Source organism: Electrona antarctica (genome assembly GCF_951216825.1).
Source record: "Electrona antarctica genome assembly, chromosome: 22".
Classification (NCBI taxonomy): Eukaryota; Metazoa; Chordata; class Actinopteri; order Myctophiformes; family Myctophidae; genus Electrona; species Electrona antarctica.
In genome coordinates this window covers 31,957,832-31,979,511 of record NC_136805.1, presented here as the reverse complement: position 1 = coordinate 31,979,511, position 21,680 = coordinate 31,957,832, and the positions used below count along the sequence as shown (strand labels likewise).

General features: G+C 42.9%; 1 protein-coding gene across 2 annotated transcripts in view; it reads right to left on the bottom strand.

Annotated features, from left to right (window-relative positions):
- Nucleotides 1-21,680, bottom strand: part of LOC306914901 (uncharacterized protein) — a 95,164-nt gene that overhangs the window by 35,527 nt on the left and 37,957 nt on the right. For both annotated transcript variants that reach the window (XM_079492134.1, XM_079492135.1), the window contains exons 7-11: nucleotides 19,706-19,897; nucleotides 15,670-15,750; nucleotides 12,592-12,704; nucleotides 9,838-9,896; nucleotides 8,447-8,536 (exon numbers count right to left, since the gene is read on the bottom strand). In XM_079492134.1, coding sequence (XP_079348260.1) covers nucleotides 8,447-8,536; nucleotides 9,838-9,896; nucleotides 12,592-12,704; nucleotides 15,670-15,750; nucleotides 19,706-19,897 — 535 coding nt within the window. The remainder of the gene's footprint in view (nucleotides 1-8,446; nucleotides 8,537-9,837; nucleotides 9,897-12,591; nucleotides 12,705-15,669; nucleotides 15,751-19,705; nucleotides 19,898-21,680) is intronic.

The window sequence follows — 21,680 nt, the reverse complement described above, 5'->3', positions numbered from 1 at the left end:
GCCTGCCTGCCTGCCTGCCTGCCTGCCTGTCTATTCAGTTTTCAATTCAAAGGAGCTTAATTGGCACGTGAGAAAACATACGTTTATACATTTGCCAAAGCAAGTGTCAAAATATGATGAAAACAGTTGAAAATGGGGAAAGTATACAGTTGGAGGGGGTATAAAGCTTTTTTTTTAAACAAATAGCAGAAATTGTTTGGCAGTCACTTTGGTAGAAATAGCAGCACCTTTTCTCAGGACTATTTAAATAGCATACAAAATGTGTTTAATGGTAGTAGCTCTGTTTACATGTGCATTATTGTCTGTCTGTCTGCGTGCGTGCGTGCGTGCGTGCGTGCGTGCGTGCGTGCGTGCGTGCGTGCGTGCGTGCGTGCGTGCGTGCTTGAGTGCGTGCGTGTCCCACCCCTCTATCTCTCCTTTCTTCAGGCATGACCTGGTTGTCTGTGTCCAGACAAGCTGGCACGTGCTGCTGGCACAAGGCGTATCAGTACGGAGCCGGCTATGCTCCAAAGCGCCAATGTTTTGTGGTCGGACTGAGTCAACATCGGGGACAAACGCAAAGGCTGATGTATTCTCCTCCATTTCACAAGAGTGAATCAGGTGTCCAAAATCCTCCATCTTTTCTCCCAGACCACCAGTCCATCCCTCAGCACAACCGATAACATCAATACGCATAATTACTGTTTGCGGGGTGCGGCCCACATGTGTGATTGAGCTGCACAACATTTTCAATTTTTCATTCCAGCAGAATTTGTTCTCTTGGTGTGTGGCTGGTGACCTACTTCAGCGCATCATTAGCTTACACTTCAAGCTGTGCAAGAAGCAGAGAGAGAGAGAGAGAGAGAGAGGGGGAGAGGGAGAGAGAGAGAGAGAGAGAGAGAGAGAGAGAGAGAGAGAGAGAGAGAGAGAGAGAGAGAGAGAGAGAGAATGAGATGGGGTGACTTGTCACCTTACAATGAGGTTTGCAGCAATTCACCAGCTTGGACCAAAAAGTCTAACTATGTGGCGTACTGAGATAACAATAGAATCTATGTTTTCTAGACAAAATGATAAGGGGGAGAAGATAGGCTTAAAAGCTGGCCTGCGCTGTTAAAACAAAAATTACAATATTCTGTCCAAATAGTGTGTTATTAGTAACATAACTTGTGCCATTTGCCAGATGCTCTTATCCAAAATCTTTTAGACTATAATGACTATAATGACCCCCGAATATAAAACAGTCTTATATTCATCACAATAGAGTACATGCCAGTGTCAAAGCCAAAGTCTGCGCAGTGATTTATGATTTATACATGATCCTTAACCCAACTGTAAACACACTCAGCCTGTATAGTACTGAATAAGCCTTTAGCCTTTAGCTTTAGCAGAGGGTTCACACACGTAAATCAAAAACTGTGTATTGAAAAACATTATGGTTCCCCGCTGAAGGTGACGCGACAGGACAGGATTGCAGCAGCATATTTTTTTTTCTTTTACATTTTTATTGCCCAATGTCAATTATCTAATGTAATCCCGGGGCGCTACACTTACTCTGCCAACCTGGGGAGACCTTCTTATTTCTGATTATGATTTGCATTGATTTAAGAAGTAGAAGTAGAAGAAGTAGGTTGGGAGTGGCTTATTGTCGGTATCAACCGGTAACACGCAGGAGTCTGTCCCCGTTACAATGTGCTAGATCTCTGAGGTGGAGCGCCAATGCACACCTACCATCAGCTCCCAGTCCCAGTACTTCCCGCACAACTTGTCGCACCCAAGCCGTGCTACTCATGCGCTGAGTTGGCGACCCCTGGAACGTGTGGTTCAAAGGCGAGAGCTCCACTGACTGAGCTACCTGGACTGCTTTAACATTTTGTGTTAAATGTTAAATTGTGGCTCAGGAGGTAGAGCAGGTCGTCCAATGATCCCTGGGTCGGCGGTTCGAATCCCGGCTCCTCCTGTCCACATGTCGAAGTGTCCTTGGGCAAGACACTGAACCCTACATTGCCTCCAATGAGTTGGTCGGTGTGAGCTTGCCACCATTGGTGTGTGAATGTGGGAAGTGAGGACGCTGGCGTCGACTGTTCGCCGCTTCACCTCCCAATGTATGAATGAATGAACCATTGTAAAGCGCTTTGAGCACTTGAAAAAGCGCTATAAAAATGCAATTCATTATTATGTTTCAGTTGTTTCCTTTCCCGGACAAACTTAATTGTCATGGGCTTTGGATAAACCAGGTTATGTCTGTACAGCAGTCTGTACACAATTTCACCCACTTTTTTAAGACGTGTGAACCTGTGATGAGAGAATAAAGTTGAAGTTGGCTTAGACTGCACAGTAATCTGTGTCACTTCAAGTTATTGTGTGTGTAACTTTCAATTAAACAAAAGTTATTGGTATTATCGTCTTTCGTATGATTCCAAGTTTCTGTCTTTGTTGTTGCATTCCAAAATATCTTCAGGTAGGACACCACAGCATTCCCTAGAAAAGAAATGTGCTATTTTTACAGTGAGGACCAATTATATGAAGATAGGTTGGAAAGTGGTGAAGTGGTCTTTTAACAAGAGCTTGTGTGTCTAAATAATAACACTGGATCCATTGGGACACCGGCCTGTTCTTTTCACCATTTCCATATACAACGTTACTTTCTGCCCCGACAGCAACAACATTCCATTTCTGCGAGGGGGAAAAGTGAAGGCCACTCATAGTCTGTTGCCGTTCTGCTGAGTGATAACACGGGTAAACTAGGGGAAGAAATGTCCCCTAGTAGTGTACATAGTTGACGCTGACATCATTATGAAAAGCCTGTGACAAACATATACTACAGCTCTAGATTAGGTTAGCTCTAGACAGGCACACATAATTACCGTGTACTTCATACCAAACTCACATGAAACTCAGTTTTGCCAATACTTTTATGTGGGAAGCATAGATAATGTACGTAGAAGGGAGTTCCAGCCGCGCCTCTAGCCTATAGCAGGCCAGTCTGGTGCATCTCAGGAGCAGGACATAAAACATGTGAACAAGAAGGCACTGGAGCAGCTCAGACGATTTAGGCCCTTATTTTATTATATCAGGGTGCAGGTAAAAAGTGACAACGTTTCGATGTGTCAATTACATCTTCATGACCTGACGAAGATGTAATTGACACATCGAAACGTTGTCACTTTTTACCTGCACCCTGATATAATAAAATAAGGGCCTAAATCGTCTGAGCTGCTCCAGTGCCTTCTTGTTCACATAGATAATGTACATTAGCTATTACATTACATAAACTTATATTTTAAATCTTCCACTATATGACATAGATTTCACAGGCTACATTGTTAGCTCATGGCAAGTCATATGAAGGGGATGAGTGAACACAGGTGACCTTATTTGATGACCTTATTTGGAATGCAAATGCAGCTGCTTTCATAAGGTAATGTGCAGATCAAAAGGCAGTGGTTGAAAATATTATACAGCAAGCGCGTTCTACATGTCTGACTCTGTTAACCCATTCTGACCTAAGATCAGATTCTAAAAATGTCTTCTACATCCTGACAGTTTTCTGAAAAAGCTATGTTTCTATGTAAGTCGTTCTTCGATTCTTCAAAAATAGCAGACCTACAAGCTCGTAGCGCGCCACTCGGTGGCGCGCTATGAGCTTGTAGATCTGCTATTTTTCAATAGCTAAAGCATAACATAATGCTAACACCAAAAGGGGTTAAAAGTAAAACACACGGCCACAAAGCATCAAAGTGAACAAGCATTTGAGAGGGTGGTACAAAGAAAATGTTCTGAACATGGACAGGGTGGCACGGTGTGTTGAAAAGCACGGCACCATAGTACCTCTGCACACCCTGTTCCAGAGATTACTCCATTATAATTGTGGTGGTAATGGAAAACAATACTCATTATGAAGTTATTCTGGTGTGTGTGAGAGAGAGAGAGAGACAGAGACAGAGAGAATAACAGATTAATAATAGGAAAGACAAATAGGTACACATATGAAAAAAGGAAGGAATATTTGACAGAGGAAGAGGCAGGGGAGCGACATGCAACATCAGTGAGCTGGATGCAATCCTACCTGGAGGGGAGAGAACAGATGGTGGAGGTGAATGGAACACTGTCCCCCCCCCCCCCCCCCCCCTCCCAGTGAGCTGTGGCGAAGCATACTAGGGCCTTTACTGTTCCTAATATATGTTAACGACATGACTTCAGCTTGTGACTGCAACTTGTTCCTGTTCGCAGATGACTCGGCACTGCTAGTCTCGGACAGGAACAAACTGCAGGTTGAAAAGGCCCTCAGCTCTGAACTCGGTAGAATCTGCACCTGGCTCGCTGATAACAAACTAACTTTACACCTGGGAAAAACTGAATCCATTATCTTTGGCTCTAATAGTATATTAGGTTAGAGTGGGTGACAATGTTATCACACGTAAAGATGAAATTACCTACCTAGGTTCCATCATGGAGGCTAATCTTTCCGGTGATAAAATGGCCACCAACGTAATCAAAAAGGTCAACCAAAGAACAAGATTCCTCTACAGGATCTCCTCACTGGTCAACAAAAACACCTTGAAGACCTTAACAGGAGCCCTTGTACAAGGTTTCTTTGACTATGCATGCACCTCCTGGTACCACAGCACCTCAAAGGCCCTTAAAACTAGGCTCCAGACTTCCCAAAACAAACTGGTCAGGCTCCTACTTGACCTCGCCCCCCGAACCCACCTCACCCCTGCCCACTTCGACAGGCTGGAATGGCTTAGGGTCGACGACAGAGTACAGCATCTTGCAATGGGTCTGGTCCACAAGATTCGATACACCACCAAGATACCCATGTACCTGTCTAGATACTTCCTTAATGTTAACGAAGTCCACACCCACAACACCAGAGGGAGTGCAACGAACCATGTACAACCCAGATTCGGCACAAACAAGGGACTAAATTATTTTCGCTCCTATGCCACCAAAATGTGGAACGCCCTACCAACAGTCATTAAGACATGTGAATCCCTTGACTCCTTCAAAACCGCTCTCAAAGGGCACCTACGGATGGCTGCAATTCGAAACTGGCCCCTGTAAAATCGGAATCCCTCAAACACGGACGCAAGGACAACACAAGAGACGGTCGCGGCCACACAGCCAACTCAAGGTATGGCCACTGAGCCGACTTGGGGACCCAATGCAAGGACAACACAAGAGACGGTCGCGGCCACACAGCCAACTCAAGGTACGGCCACGGAGCCGACTTGGGGACCCAACGCAAGGACAACACAAGAGACGGTCACGGCCACACAGCCAACTCAAGGTACGGCCACGGAGCCGACTTGGGGACCCAGCGCAGCTCCTCCAAGGAAAACAAACAAATGAACGGAGCTGAATGTGAATCCCCCCCACCGCCCAGCCCTTTTTTTTCCCTCACTGTATATGTTTCTTTTCCCTTTTTACCTCCATTATGATGAATTCCTGTTCTGTTCTTTGTCTATATAGAAGTGTCTATTTGTACGTCTCTAAATGTTTTTTGATGAATTGAACATGGTGGACCCTATTGGAAACAAGTGTAATGCTTAATTGGGTCGTCCACTCACAGTTAACAGCCTTTGTATTGAGTTTTGTGCTTGAAATGTACTGTAATTCTGCAAACTGTTAATAAATATTTCAATCAATCAATCAATCAAAGGTCATCATGAACGGGACTCGAACACGCAACGCGCTGTCAGGCCAAAGCCTATATGTGGCATGCGCCTGGACCACTTGGCCAGCAGGCACGACGAGAGTAAATTATTAAGAAGAGAGAGAGAGAGCGGGAGGGAGGGAGAGGGACGTGAGAGATTTGAAGAAAGAGAGACAAGAGAAAGAGGCACTATGGGGATGCCAAGTCACACTCATTACTTTCCAGACTGCCAGGCAGCTGATTTCTGTTTTAGCTTGATAGGGTTCAGCAGCACTCCTCCTGTGTTCACTGTCCCTCAGAGTCAAGCTGCAACATATTGCACAGGCTTAAAGGGCCACTCAATATGCAGAATGTCTCATTTCAAGTTTTCAAGTGCATGAAAAATATTTTCAAAATAGCCGATCTACAAGCTGACAATGCGTCGCTTCGCGACACATTGTCAGCTTGTAGATCGGCTATTTTCTAATGGCCGAAATGTATATAGGGCTGAAGTGGTTAATGTAGGTTTTGTAATAATATTCAAAATCCACAAAGTAACTAGTAACTAAAGTTTTCAAATACATATAGTGGAGTGAAAGTACAATTTAGTAGAAGTAAAAGTATTGGAAATTGGAAATAGTAAAGTACAAATAACTCAAAAGTGTACTCAAGTGCAGTAAATACAGTACTTAAGTAAATGTACTTAGTTACTTTCCATCACTGGATATATGAGGACTGCATCAACATGATCAGATCACTACTCATTATGCGTACAAACAACAAAACTGACAACAATACTGGACATGATTAATGATAATAGAAATATCTTCACGTGTTCTATACTTTTCTTTGGAATATTTAACTAAGGCTTCCCTCCCACAACCAACTGTTTGTGTAGACGCTTGACAATGCCAAATGCACCACAATGGATTCGAACCCACAACCTCTGTGGTGGTGGGCAGGGACTTTACCACTGTGCCACCTGAGTGCCGGGCCACATGAAGTCTGAGATCCTCATGAAGCCATATCATTATTAGTTCCATCTTGTTTTCATCATTCAGGCCCAGTTGGGGCGAGGCGTAGCATACTGTACATTTTTCAATATGCTGCATTATTGCATTAATCTCTTACATAAAGTATTATATTTTATATTATATTATAACGGGGTGGACTCTATTATCACGAGGTGAGATCAGGCGATAAGATCACGTTGGACAAGGAGAAAGACAAGAGGAGGGATGCAGTGAGAGACAGAATTGCCAGGCTCATTGCTAACACGAATGGAAATGGGATAAGCAGGAAAATGAGCAGAGGAAATGAGGGAGTGGAAGGGGAACAAGAAATTGCGTGAATCATTTGTTAGCAGGAAATTAGTGATTAGACAGGACAGGAGAGAAAGACGATGGGATGAAGAGAGAGGCATCGAGAGGAGAGACAAGGATAGGAGGAGAGGAGAGCTACGTACGAGTGGGTGGAGGTGAGAGAGGCTTCGCAGTGTGACAAAGATAAAGGTGCAGCGAGAGAACGAAGGTAAGAGAGAGAGAGAGAGAGAGAGAGAGAGAGAGAGAGAGAGAGAGAGAGAGAGAGAGATAGATAGAGAGAGAGAGAGAGAGAGAGAGAGAGAGAGAGAGAGAGAGAGAGAGAGAGAGAGAGAGAGAGAGAGAGAGATGAACAGTCGAGACGAGAGAAGGATCAAGTGGGAGTGTATTTACAGTAAAGAGTTGGAGAACAGAAAGACAGTGGCTTGAGGCTGAAAAATGGACAATCTGCAACAGAAAGATAGATACAGAGTGGGAGTTGGTGGAAAGCATATTTTTAAAAACCTAGATCTATAAAATACTTGAATACAACAAGCTACACCGGGTCAATGGACCTATTTATTTCGCTCTCTTTTCCTCCTTCAATCTCTGTTTCACTCTAACTCTCTCAGCTTATAGCCATACAGAGGCACGAAAGGCAGGCTGACGCTATCCATCCAGATCTTAATAGCGACCAAAGTCTTTCGTTTGAGAATTAATTCCTTTCTGCAGAAGGACGGACACTGGCCCATATAGCTCCCTCATGCATTATAGATACGCCATTACCACTTGTTGACTTGTGTGTTCCGGGGGCGATGCGTGCACATAAAACTAATCAACGGCATCATCGTTAAGAGTGCGCCAACAGGCCAGGCAACCCCCGCTGATTGGGTTATTTCCGCAAGTCGTTTGCCTCTGGGCATCGAAACCTCGACATCTATTCCAGGCGAACTCAACAGGGTTACATGTAAGCTAATAGCCCATGCTGATAGCCTATAATCTAATAGCGCTGCGGCCGAGCGACAGAGAGCCCGAGGGGGAGCTGTGTCTCCTTCCTCTTGCATCCAGACAACACAACAATTAGTCTCCCACCCCCTCGCCTTCGCCGGAGTGAAACCAGGAAGTGGCGGGCCTAAGCAGGACTCTGATTGGAGGCCCCTGGAGACAAGGCGTGTGTGTGTGCCAGCTGGCACTGCTGAGTGTGAGCCAAGCAAGCCACTGTGTGCTCAAACACTGATGTATGCGAGCGAGGGACAATGCGGTGCTGGAACACAAACAGCTGATTGTCTATTTTAACAGAGGTGTGCGTGCGTGCGTGCGTGCGTGCGTGCGTTTGTGTGCATACACAATTCAACACCGCTTAGGTAAATATTCCCACCTGAGTTAGAAATGAAATGCGTTTGCGTGTGTGTGTGTGTGTGTGTGTGTGTGTGTGTGTGTGTGTGTGTGTGTGTGTGTGTGTGTGTCGGTGCGTGCATGGGTGCGTGTGTGCAGGGTGTGTGTGTGCGTGTGCAGGTTACAGTATGTGACTTACTTTGAGCTGATCTCTGGGAAAATCTTGGCCATCATTTAGTCCTTCCAGGTTCCCAATGAACTGTGTGCATGACATCCTCTTACCAATGTTCTGAAATTAACACAAGAAGGGACTCAACCATCCAATATCTCATACGGTCTTTAACCAAATGGATGACAATAATGGGCCATTGGTCCATTTGGTTCCCTTTGTACATTCTTAGATTTACATTAAACACGAAGGATGTTACTGTGTGAAACTGTGAATTGATCCCAACTCTGCGATGGCTTTTATGGAAATTCCACAGGCTGAAATGTAAGGGTACTGTTTTATTTTATTTTATTTATTTTTTTCCTTTCTTTTTTTCCCTTCTTCTTTTTCTTCTTCTTTTATCTAATTTTAATTCTTTATTTTCTGGTTTTGAAATGCTATACAAACAATATGACGCTAACCCTATAATAATTACTATAATAATGACGAATGACAGCAGCAGCCATTATGAAGATGCCCATGACAATAAGTCATGTAGCATCTACTATCAGCCACAACAATCATGACAATAATTGATCGTAATAGAGATGGCAATGATGACAACAATCACAAAACCGTTCCACAAACGTATTGAGTAATGATGATGATGATGATGATGATGATGATGATAGTGGCCATGATGAAGATAAGAGACGCATTGCCATCCTTTGAATCCTTCCCAATTTTGCCCTTGAGACGAGAGCAGGTCTCTCATCTGCAGGCCTGCGTTATCTCACAAAGCAGTGGCGGATGGCCTAGATTTACCAAGGGGAGGCTTTGACTGGAACAGTAGCGGATTTATGAGACCTGAAGCCTCCACCCACATGAGCTGGTGGATAACTCTGGGTCTTATGGTTCCCTAAAGCAGTGTGTTGTTGTTGTTATTATTATATATTTGAAAAAAAGTTAATTTAAAGAAAATGTTTGTAACATTGTTTTTCTTATACATTAATGTCAGCTGGGCAATTCTTCATCTTCCTTTTTTATGCAGCTTTCGCCTTTTTTATTTTTTTTATAGAGGGACAGACAGTAGGCTGACAGGAAATGGGGGAGCGATGGGGGAGTCACATGCAGCAAAAGCCGTCGAGATCGGGAGTCGAACCCGCGGCATACTGCCAGGCTTGGGCTACTGGCCAAGGTGCCTGGACCGCTGAGCCACGGCCCAGGCCCAATTCTTCATCTTCCTTGATTGTGAAAGTTAATTTTGTATATGAGATATATACACCGGTATATATATATATATATATATATATATATATATATATTGTATGTATATACAGGTATATATAATTATTGTAACTTATACACACATTACAGCAGTACCCCAAACAAAAACAAATTGGCTTCAATGTGATTTAACACCAATGGCAGCTTGTACTTACTTGACCATGCAGATCCGTGTTCAGCAGCATCAAGGCGCAGGTGAGAGTGTGGACTGCATCTAAAAGGATGAAATGCAAACCATCTTTAACATGAGATCAGAAAACTACTATCAGAAAAATGGTAACACCTTTAAATCAAAGCATGTAGATTTGCACAAACTCATAGTTACAAATGGATAAATGAACACCAACCATGTAAAACTAATTTCCCTTGAGGGTATACAGTACACAGTATGACATGATTGCCAAATTGATCCATAGAGAAATACGACTATAAGGTCATTGGTACTTCGAGGATAACATGACCTTATGTGTAAAATGTCTTTTAATTTTAAGGACCATTTCTCACTGTAGTGTCAGTACATTACAGAGGATGCCATTAAACCCTATGTACGGTATTTGTTTATTTTTACCTTTTCTCTCCAACTGCCTTTCTCTTTTTTTTCTCCCCGATTTAGACATTGCCAATTCACCCTATGTGACTGATGATTAGTCCCTGTCCCTGTCACTGCCAGCCTACTGTTGGGGGTCGACACATGGAATCGCCATCTGCTTCTCGTCACCTGACAGTGAGACGTTTCACGGGGAGCTGGCTGTAGGAACTATTCCTCCCAGGAACGCTACTTGCTGAACAGGTGTCCTGATCAACCTACACGTATAGGAGTCGCTAGTACATCGACAGAATTCACCCTCCATTGCGAGCTTCCCGCCCACGAACACAGCCATTTGTGTTCACTGGAACTCCCAGCCAAGCTGGTGATGGTCAGGAACTTTTATTTTACCCCCGATAATGATCAAACAATGGTGGACAAACTGCACAATCCCATTACTTGAGTAAGTATTACTTACCGGTACTTACTTGTTACTTAAGTAGATAAAAAGTACATTTCTTTTGAATATGAATGCATTGCTGTATTGTCTTCACAATGCAACCTCGTAAGGCTGAAAGCACCCAAAGAGTGCACGGACCACTATGCAACACCTCTCTACACAGACACAAAATGGCATGGCAGTGTACTACTGTGTGTGGTTGTATGCGTACTGTAAATGTAGGCTATAAGTCAGACAGCGGAATTGCTGTTGATGCAGATTCCTCAGAAATATAAATAAACCAAAAAGTAAAACAATCAACCTACTTTCAAATCCCAGTTACACTTCCAGCAACAACTTGCCCGACAACAATGCTTCTAATGCGAGACAAACTCAATAACGTATTAATTCGCAAGCAAGCAAAGCCTTGTAAATGCTTTTTGTTGGGAATGACTTCTACAGTACTGTTCATCTCTAGTAGTGGTGGAAAAAGTACTCAAATGTTGAACTTAAGTAAAAGTATCAATACTGCAATGTAGAAATACTCTGTTACAAGTAAAAGTCCAGAATTCAAAATTGACTTGAATTGATTGATTGATTGATTGATTGAAGAATTTATTAACAGTTTGCAGAATTACAGTACATTTCAAGCACAAACTCAATACAAAGGCTGTTAACTGTGAGTGGACGACCCAATTAAGCATTACACTTGTTTCCAATAGGGTCCACCATGTTCAAATCATCAAAACATTTAGAGACGTACAAATAGACACTTCTATAGACAGAACAGGAATTCATCATAAAGGAGGTAAAAAGGGAAAAGAAACATATACAGTGAGGGGGAAAAAAAGGGGTGGGCGGTGGGGGGGATTCACGTTCAATAAAATAATATAAGTATAAAAGAATAAAAGTGTTGGCATCAAAATGTACTTAAAGTCCAAAAGTAAAAGTACTCATTATTCAGAATGTCTCAAATGTATACAAATCTTTTGAAAATAGCTGATCTACAAGCTCACAATGTGTCACATCGCGACACATTGTGAGCTTGTAGATTGACTATTTTCAAATTGCCTACAATAAGTGTATATAGGGCTGAAGTGATTATTGTATGTTTTGTGATAATAATCAAAATCTACAAAGTAACTAGTAATTAAAGTTTTCAAATAAATGTAGTGGAGTAGAAGTAAAAGTATTGGAAATGGGAAATACTCAAAAGTAAATGTACTGTACTTAGTTACTTTCCACCACTGTCTAGTGGTGAGAATTCTCAGCCTGGTCAAACCTGAACAAGTCCTACCGACCTCAAAGCTATGCTTAAATGTAACAGGTAAGGACAACCTTCATAGAAATTTTGTGTATAGTAGTCAAAAGTACAATATTTGTCTTAAATAATCAAAATAATTATAAATAAATACAAATATACATACAATAAAAACTCAATTAAAATACAGCACCCAAGAAAATGTAGGCTATAGTATTTGTTACTGTCCTGTCCACCGCTGGCATCAAGTAACAATTGATGTTGCACAGAATAATTCCTACTTCCAGGCCTCTTCCCTACTTACCGATGATACTAATTAAGGCTCTGTTCCATTTAGTGTGGAGTGGTTCTCAAGGTTTTTAATTTCAAGGACCCCCATAACTCTGAGAGTGTACGAATGGAACCAAATGGACCCGTAAGGGTCCATTTGTACACTCTTGAATTACAGATCTGTACAGGGCCATTTGGAACACATTCAAGGACACTTTGAGACCCACTGGTGTAGCAGAGTGTTTCCAGTGAGCCAACATGCACAATAGCAGCACCTTGACTCTGTTTGACCAGAATGGAACAGAGCCTTCTGTAACACCTGAAGGATGTAGGGAAGTGGCCCAAGTTCTTTCCAAAATGGCGTGTATGCATACAGCCCATTGATCTTTATTGGCTTATACTATAGTACCTACCCTCTGAGGGGATGACTTTGGGGTTGCAGTGGAGATATCTCCTGGAAAAGTGACACAGCACTCTCTCCCTCTCCTGAGTCTCCCCCATCAGAGCAAACTGCTTGAGGAAAGTCCTGGAGACAGACAGATAGAGCAGTGCTTTTCAACCAGTGGTCTGGGGACCACCATTGAGGGGGTTCCAGGTGGTCCCCAGTTAAATTATGTTGGTAACCAAATGGACCCATTTTTTATCTTTAACTCTTGAGAGTGTAAAATGAAACATAAATTAGGTTTCATCTTATGCTCTCAAAAGGTAACTTAATGTTAAACATCTGCATTATAGCCAGGCTACATCATTTATGAGAAGTCTACACAAATTAGAGCATGTCAAATAATTCGTATTCTTATTCTCTCCTGTGGTACCAACATCAATACAGCTTGGAATTGTCTTATCCGACGACAACAAAATATCCCAAGTTTTGGGTCTGAGAGGCTAAATCTCATCAAATGGTGGTCCGCGGCACAATTAATGCCGAATAAATAATGGGCCTTGATGTGAAAAGGGCTGAAAACCACTGAGATCGAGGAACAGCTGGTACACAGTCTGTGTTCATTTAGTCTCTTGGAGTCACAGATGGATCAATTAACATGATTTTACTGTATACAGGGTTGGGCAATTTTACTTTCAATGTGACCTTTCGTTTACAATTACCCATCTTTTTTAGAACCTACGTGCTTTACCAACTCTGATCTGAACTGTTTTAAGGTTCCCTTAGTTTTTTTTAGCCAACTGTAAGTGATTAAATACACATCTTGTGGTTAGGCAACTACACTATAATCCCATCATCAATAATCATTTGCTTACTAGTATGATAAAATCAGACCCATCTGAAGTGAGTGGTACTGTACTGTACTGTACTGTACTGTACTGTACTGTACTGTACTGTACTGTACTGTACTGTACTGTACTGTACTGTACTGTACTGTGCAATTTTATTTGTATAGCACCTTTCATGGCATAAAATGCCACATCAAAGTGCTTTACAGAGCAATGAGGAAAATAGAAAAGCAAAAGCGTAAAACAACATAAAAATAATAGCAGTAATGCAATGAGGACATGAATAGGATTTTAAAAGCTCAACTAAAAGCAGTGTAAAAGTAGGTCTTGAGCTGTGATTTAAAAATGTGTGTGTGTGTGTGTGTGTGTGTCACACACACACACACACACACACACACACACACACACACACACACACACACACACACACACACACACACACACACACACACACACACACACACACACACACACACACACACACACACATACATGCCAGGGAGGAGAGTTAGTAGTACAGTACACAGTACGTACAGCACGAGTAAAGTACCTCACCACTCTGTTCAGACGGGTCTGATTTTTTAGGCACATCCATCTGGCCAGTGGAGGACCGGAGGCAGGACATATTTACGCAGGCAGTCATGTAGGAAGGTGCGAGACCATTGAGAGCTTTATAAACAAGTCATTTGAAAAATCTATCCTAATAACAACTGGGAGCCAATGCAGTGAAGCTAAAACTGGAGCAATAATTCATTTCTCTCATCTTAGTTTTACTTAAAACTCTGGCTTCCGCATTTTGAACAAGTTGTAATATGTCAGTTGTTCTCTTTGGCAGGCCAGAATAAAGTGCATTACCGTAATCAAGCCGAGAGAAAACAAAGGCGTGAATCAGCGTTTGTGCATCGTACACTGTACAGCACAGTGTATAGACACACAAATGGAAGGCCATATTTACCGCCAGTCCTTGTCATATAAGTTAGATTAAACAGGTCTGTAAGCAGTGGTGGAAAGTAACTAAGTATAATGTACTCAAATACTGTACTTAAGTACAATTTTAGTTTTAGTTATTTGTACTTTCCAATTTCAAATACTTTTACTTCTACTCCACTACATCTCAGATTGTACTTTTACTCCAATACATTTATTTGAAAACTTTAGCTACTAGTTACATTTTAGATTTGGATTATTATTACAAAACATACATTTACCACTTCAGTCCTATATACATTTTGGGATTTTTGGCCATTTGAAAATGCTATTTTCAAAATATTTGTATACATTTGAAAACTTGAAACGGGACATTCTGCATAACGAGTAGGCTACTTTCTACTTTTGGTACTTTAAGTAGCCTACATTTGTACTTTTACCCATTTTGAATTCTGTATGAATACTTTTACTCAGTAGCTCCGCATTGCAGTATTGACACTTTTACTTAAGTAAAACAATTGAGTACTTTTTCCACCACTGTTTGTAATTAAGGGGGCACTTGGGCAAGTCCCATGATCTGAAACTGTAGAACGCTGTGACTGTATTGGGAATAAACTAACTGCAAAGACCTTCCCCCACATAAATTAAGGTACAAAATCCCCTATGCGCCTTAATGGGGCAATGAATATAAATTGACTTTTAGTTCAATCCAATTCCAGATCAAAATGCAAAACCAAGGCTGCCCTCTAGAGAGCAGCATTACCATCTACTGATTATTACGCTGATGCTATCAAGTTGTCAAGAGAGAAAGCAACACCAGTGAGGACAGATTAAGCACCATGCAGTAGCTCTTCTGTAGACTGTTAAGATTTCACTTTGTAACACAGTTTGTCTTAGAGTATTTAGTACCATCTCTGTAGGTAGGATATATCTACTACAGCCAAAGCAATAATTACGCAAACATTTCTCTCCTTTGCCAATAACACTGATAATACAAATATGAATAGACAAGGGCCTACGTACAATTGTAACACACAAACAGGTATACCAGGCTTGGCTCCAGGATGAAATGACTGAGGGTGCAGTTGAAAATGGCGATGGGGCACACATAATTTTATATCGTAAAAACAATATGCACAAGAAACTTAAACTGAGGCGTCAGAATTTGCAATTGGGGGTGACAGGCCCCCCCTGGCACCCCCGTGGCGCCGGGCCTGAGGTATACTGTACATAAACCTGTTATGAATGTGTGATTGTAACTATGACTATGTGAAGAGTCAACTGTTGCAGAGAAAATGTTTTAATCTGTAACACTGTGTCGTAGAGGAACTTACCGTAGAGCCTGGTCTACAGCTTGGCCTGTGAAGGTAAAGAAACTCAGGTATTCTTCTGCCACCGTACGGCTGAACTCATTACTGTAGACAAACAGACAGACAAGACAGACAAGACAGACAGACAGACAGACAGACAGACAGACAGACAGACAGACAGACAGACACAGAGACAGAGACAGAGACAGAGACAGAGACAGAGACAGAGACAGAGACAGAGACAGACAGACAGACAGACAGACAGACAGACAGACAGACAGACAGACAGACAGACAGACAGACAGACAGACAGGCTTAATGCAAGAATGAGGGAATTTATCATGAAACGCAGGTCAAAATGCTCAAACACTGGCTTTCCAAAGCTCAGACAGTGGCCCCAATTGAGGCTGCCACTCTGTCAGCTCCAGATACAGACCGGAGGCCAAAACAAAAAAAAACCTGCTAGATTCCCAAGGTGCATCTGTCAGCAAGGAGGAGACCTTTTAATTCCAAATTCCTTCTCATCATCAGTGCCAGGCAGCCACTGACTGACAGGCTGATCCAATGAGCTGAGCAGCGGAGGAACGCAGACAAGTCACATGGACTATGACAGAATTAAGACACAATGTAGAGTGACAGGTAGAGGAAATCACAATGGACCTCATATCACAAAGGCAGTTGCACACTCCAGGGGAACATTTTGTTTGGTTCGGCTTCAAACTTCAAAGGAAAGCGCCCAGGGTTATGCCCGGAACACACAGACTACATACACCCACACGCACAATTAACAGATTATTATTATTATCTTACCTAATAATACACCATAATGTAGTTAATAAATACAAAATGTATCAATAATAAAAATCACACCCGTGTGAACTTTGTGAAGTGAGGGGCGCTCTTATCATCGTACATTGTGTCAGAGAATTTGTGATCATGACGTGACATGTATATTTGCTCTAATTGTCTATTGCTTCATTGTTAATAGGAATTTAATCTTTGTGTAGGCCGATTTGCTCGTCTACTGTACGATGTGACATAAATTCTGTATGTAGCTGCAAGCAGTGATAAGATGGGGCCAAGCCATAAAAGCAATAAAGAAAGAAGGAAAAAACTGGTTGGAGACTATAGATGAGAAATTGAATAGGGGCCTTCGCCCCTTCAGGCTTGGCCCCTAATAACTTTTTTATCATAATCTATTTAATATAAAGAACTTGGCTTTTCCCCCTCCTACAGTCATAGGCGCCAGAGAGGGGTCTGAACGTCCTCACACAATTGGGGAATGACTGGTCTATTTATTTATTTATTTATTTCTCCCGATCGGCGCTGGTGGTCTCACTCTAGCACCGTTCTCATGTTATTGCGCAATCGTCGTTGTGTATTGGCTGCCGCTGCATGCTTGCCTCTCACCGCAATGACCATTCTGGCTATACTGTATAGCAGGGGTGGGCAACTGGCGGCACGTGGGCCACATGCGGCCCCCACCTTCACTTAATGCGGCCCGCAGGTTAATATCAGAATACTGATATAGTATTGATTTCAGCTGTTGCAGTTCCAAACATGACCATGCTTTTATTACTTAATGACTAGTACTTAACGACTAGTATTAGTAGTATTGTCTTTGTGTACAATTTGTATTTAGTTCATAAAGTTATCACAACTAAAACTAAATCCATTTGAAAATCAATAAGTTACTTTTCAGGTTTCTAATAAAATAAAATAAAAAGCAAAAAATAATTCAGTATTTCAATTCAAATATAGCAAAAATAGCTGATCTACAAGCTCAAAACGCGTCGCAGCGCGACGTGTTTTGAGCTTGTAGATCAGCTATTTTTGCTACGACAGTAATATGCAATGTGGCCCTCTGGAGTGAGTGTGGAAATATAGTGGCCCTCTCCATCGTCAAAGTTGCCCAGCCCTGCTGTATAGGCTACCCCAGAGCCTTTTTTAAGATTTACGCAAACTGCGTTCACTTCATGGGGCCAGTCCAATGGCCCCATACATACAATGGCCCCATACATAGACTTCTATTGAGAATGGGGACAACCAACTGGGACCAAGTCCTGGACCGGAAGTAGGCAGAAATGCATTGGACTCAGCTTTAATGATCTTAAATCCCTTTATTTTAGATTGTTTTGTAGTAATAGTACAACATAAACATTAAAGAGACTTTAGTTGTTACTGTACAATACTTTAAAACAGTTGTCATGTTGCACACATGCTTAAAATAGCTCTTATTTATCTCAGCTCTCGATCTTGAATATTGTCCCTGCACTTTTGACGTCCCGACGGCACCACTGCCTACAGTAGCAGTGTTGCAATCTGACAAAGATACTTTCATGGTCCATTGTACTCAAAGCCTACACCAAACTCATTTTATGGTCAACATTTCCCATGGACAGGTCTGTACTGTCAGAAGAATGAACCTCCACCTGCATCATGTGTTTGGTGGTATTTTAGGGACTCGGTGTGGGAGGACAAGTGCAGTAGGGAGTGTGTTGTTTACAAATGAGAGGTGAATGAGGACCGGAATGTGGGCCGTCCGTCGCCCACCTGCATGGCCGTGTATGGTGAGGTGCATACCGATCGCTCATTGATATTTTCTGCCGAGTTGGTCTCCAAAATCACACAAACTCACATCATACAGTATGTTATGTTTATCTGGCTATTTTACTTTGTTATAAAGGCAACGAAAACAGTTTTGTTGTATCCAACAAAAACTGTTGACACACATGTAGTGAGTGACGGCTTATTCCTTTCTCCTCGATAAAAAGCCGACAGGTCGACTTTCAAAAAGTATGTATGTACCCTGGTATAACATGCCATGACCCTCCATCTGACTGGGATATAGGGCATAGCAGTGGGAGTGGTTTTCTGGCACCACTGAAAAATCGGCCATTCATTTTCCCCATAGAGATTTACAAACATATTTATATTAATTATTTTAAGGCTAGAATCAAGCCATCCAGGATCCTGGTGATGCATGTGTTTAAACACTACATAATACACGGATAGAAGTGTGGACACTTTACTGCACTTTCATGATCCCTGATGGTCCCTACTAATTCTATTGACCCCATAGGTTTGCTCTAAGTGCCAATATTAGGCCGACATTGTTTTCTTTTCGTTTCTTTCATTTATTTTTTATTTTTTAAACGTTCTGTTTATTGAATTTTCTGGGATGTTTTCATACAGTACTCATAATGTCCTATATGCATATAGTACTGTACCAAAGCAAATAAATAAGACATCTCAAAATTGTCAAACACTGTTACTGGTAAAAGGATAAACAGATATTAAGAGTAAGAAAAATTATAAATTGAAAGGCCGACATTTCTAATTGGACCCAAGATCCATCCAACAATGTCCGCTCATTCATGCTACCTGGAGGAGCAACTATTTCAGTGACCCCAAAGCCTTTCCTCTAGTGCCACCCTCAGGACATGTCAACTGTTAACTTTGCACACAAAGATATCTCCTAATCTAATTATCCAATTATGCAAATTGCAGCAGGAACCCTATTGACTTTGGAAACCTCATGGCCTTTGGTCGAAATGTTTGTTTGGGTGTAAGGAGCAGCATGCCCTGGTGGGGCTTTCATAGACTTAATCTGGTTTCTTAATATTTTGCAGTCAGTCAGTCAGTCAGTCAGTCAGTCAGTCAGTCAGTCAGTCAGTCAGTCAGTCAGTCAGTCAGTCAGTCAGTCAGTCAGTCAGTCAGTCAGTCAGTCAGTCAGTCAGTCAGTCAGTCAGTCAGTCAGTCAGTCAGTCAGTCAGTCAGTCAGTCAGTCAGTCAGTCAGTCAGTCAGTCAGTCAGTCAGTCAGTCAGTCAGTCAGTCAGTCAGTCAGTCAGTCAGTCAGTCAGTCAGTCAGTCAGTCAGGGGGAATGACTATTCTATGCTAGCACTAGGTAAAAGAATACTGCTACAGCATGAAAATATATTAGATTTGCAAGGACGAATACATCAGTAATTAAAAAGTGATCATTAATGAACCAGCAATAAACATCTCATCTCATCTCCAATGATTGTAACCACTAGCTAAGTGTAATGATTCCTCACTTTTTGCTGAGGTTGCGTGCCACGTCTGACTTTCTGAAACCGTCCAGGTTGTAGAGACGCTTGGCCAGGCGTTTGGCAGCCGCCACATCGGGGCGGTTGCTGCCGTTGGTGAGCGTGTCACTACTGCCCAGACCCAGCCTCTCGCTCAGGTCCTGGTCCAACTCGGAGTCCGTGGCCAGGCGGGCCTTCTCCCTGGAGTGAGACAAGATGTGAAGGGAAAAGAGGTAAGCTTTAAGGGACGACAGTAGCAGTGTGAGAGTGAGACGCTGAGAGACACGTCGGAATAGGGAGTCGAACCTGCGGCACGGCGTCAGGCTGGCTCAGCAGCCTAGGTGCCCAGAAGGTTGCACTAACCGCCCGGGCCATGTAACCTTTATCTAACTTGTAATAGTGTCTGTTCATAAGCTGGTCCAGCCAATTCTCATTCACTGCAGTGTATTTCATCGAACTTCCGGTGCGAGTTTGCCAACCATGAGCAACGTCATGGCGTGTGCCTGGCATCCTTAATTTACACAAAGTCTGACTCCTGTTGGAATGGAGGAAATAAAATGCAAAAAGAAATATGCAAATAAATCTGTAATTGTTTTGTTTATTTGGGAGAGGGTGCTGCTGAGAGCTGTTCACACACAGTCGAAGGCTTTATAGTCTATAGCCATTCCAGTCACGGCCCGCCAGTGACACTCCGGCTGCTCAGAAAAAGCACACAAAGTGGCATCTTTTGAGGGAGCAGAACTCTCTCTGTGATCTCTTCACAGTGGAAGAAGCCAAGAAAACCCACAACACAAGGCCCCTGCTGCCCACACATGGAGTGAACTCCTCATGTGTGACTCAACTGTGACTCAACCTCGCCACAGCAAACAGGAGTTAGTAGCCCAATGTTAGCTTACTGGTTAAGAGATAGCAAAGCTGCGGTCAGTCATATTTGGCTCCTCAAACGGACACAGACTCCCTAGCTGTTGGCAGTGCACAAAACTGTAGGCTGAGGAACACTGTCCCATTTTCAATTCAGCTGTTCCACTAACCATGCCTATATGGTACAACAGTCATTCAGAGACAATACATAGAAGTTCATCGTCGTTTTATCCTGCAGCTACAGTATGCTGTATCAGTACTGGCGCGGCTACTGGAGCCTACTGTATATGTCTTTGAAAACCGAAGGCAACGTGTGACGGAAACACAAAAGACTTGCAATAGCCATTCCAGGTGAGAGTTTCATTCACGAGTGGAGGGAGCTTACCTGTGGCAAGACCGCCTCACCGGCAAATACCTTTCATCTCCCACTGCGGCAGAGCTGCGGCAGCAGAAGACAGAAGCGTTCTTCTCTGCTGTAACCGTCCCCTGCCGGGCAGCCTGCCTCAGGCTGGCCACTCGACCCACCCCAGCACTCCTCCTGGTCCCGGGCTCAACATAACCCGAACCCGAACGCATCTCTGTCCCGTGTCGATATGTCCCTCCCTGCTGAACTTAGTGCAGCGTGGGTACGGTGCAACACCTGTAGACTGCCTCAGATGTAGACTCACAGACTAAGACATTCTTCCAACAGAACTGAGACTCTGAGTGAAACAAGTCTGCATGCGTCCTTTTCACCCCCCCTCTATTTGCTGTCATCTGATCTTCACAGCCAATTTCCTTCCCCCCATGTAAAAGAGCAGTTTTCTGGCTGTCTCTCCCCTCTCTCTCTCTCTCTCTCTCTCTCTCTCCTCTCTCTCTCTCTCTCTCTCTCACTAACTCACTCGCTTTTATTTAGTTTCAGTTCCTCTTTCCACTCCTTTCTCTCTCTCTCTCTAGCTCTCTCTCTCATTCCCTCTCCAACTCTCCCTGCCTCATTCTGTGTAAACTTCAGCATTGTCCCTCGCCGACCTTGGGTTAGCTTGGCATGAAACTTGGCTGCCTTTCACTAGAAATCCCTTTTTACCCCCCTCCCTCCACCTCTCTCTCTCTCTCTAGCTCTCCACCTCCCTCTCCCTCTCTCTCT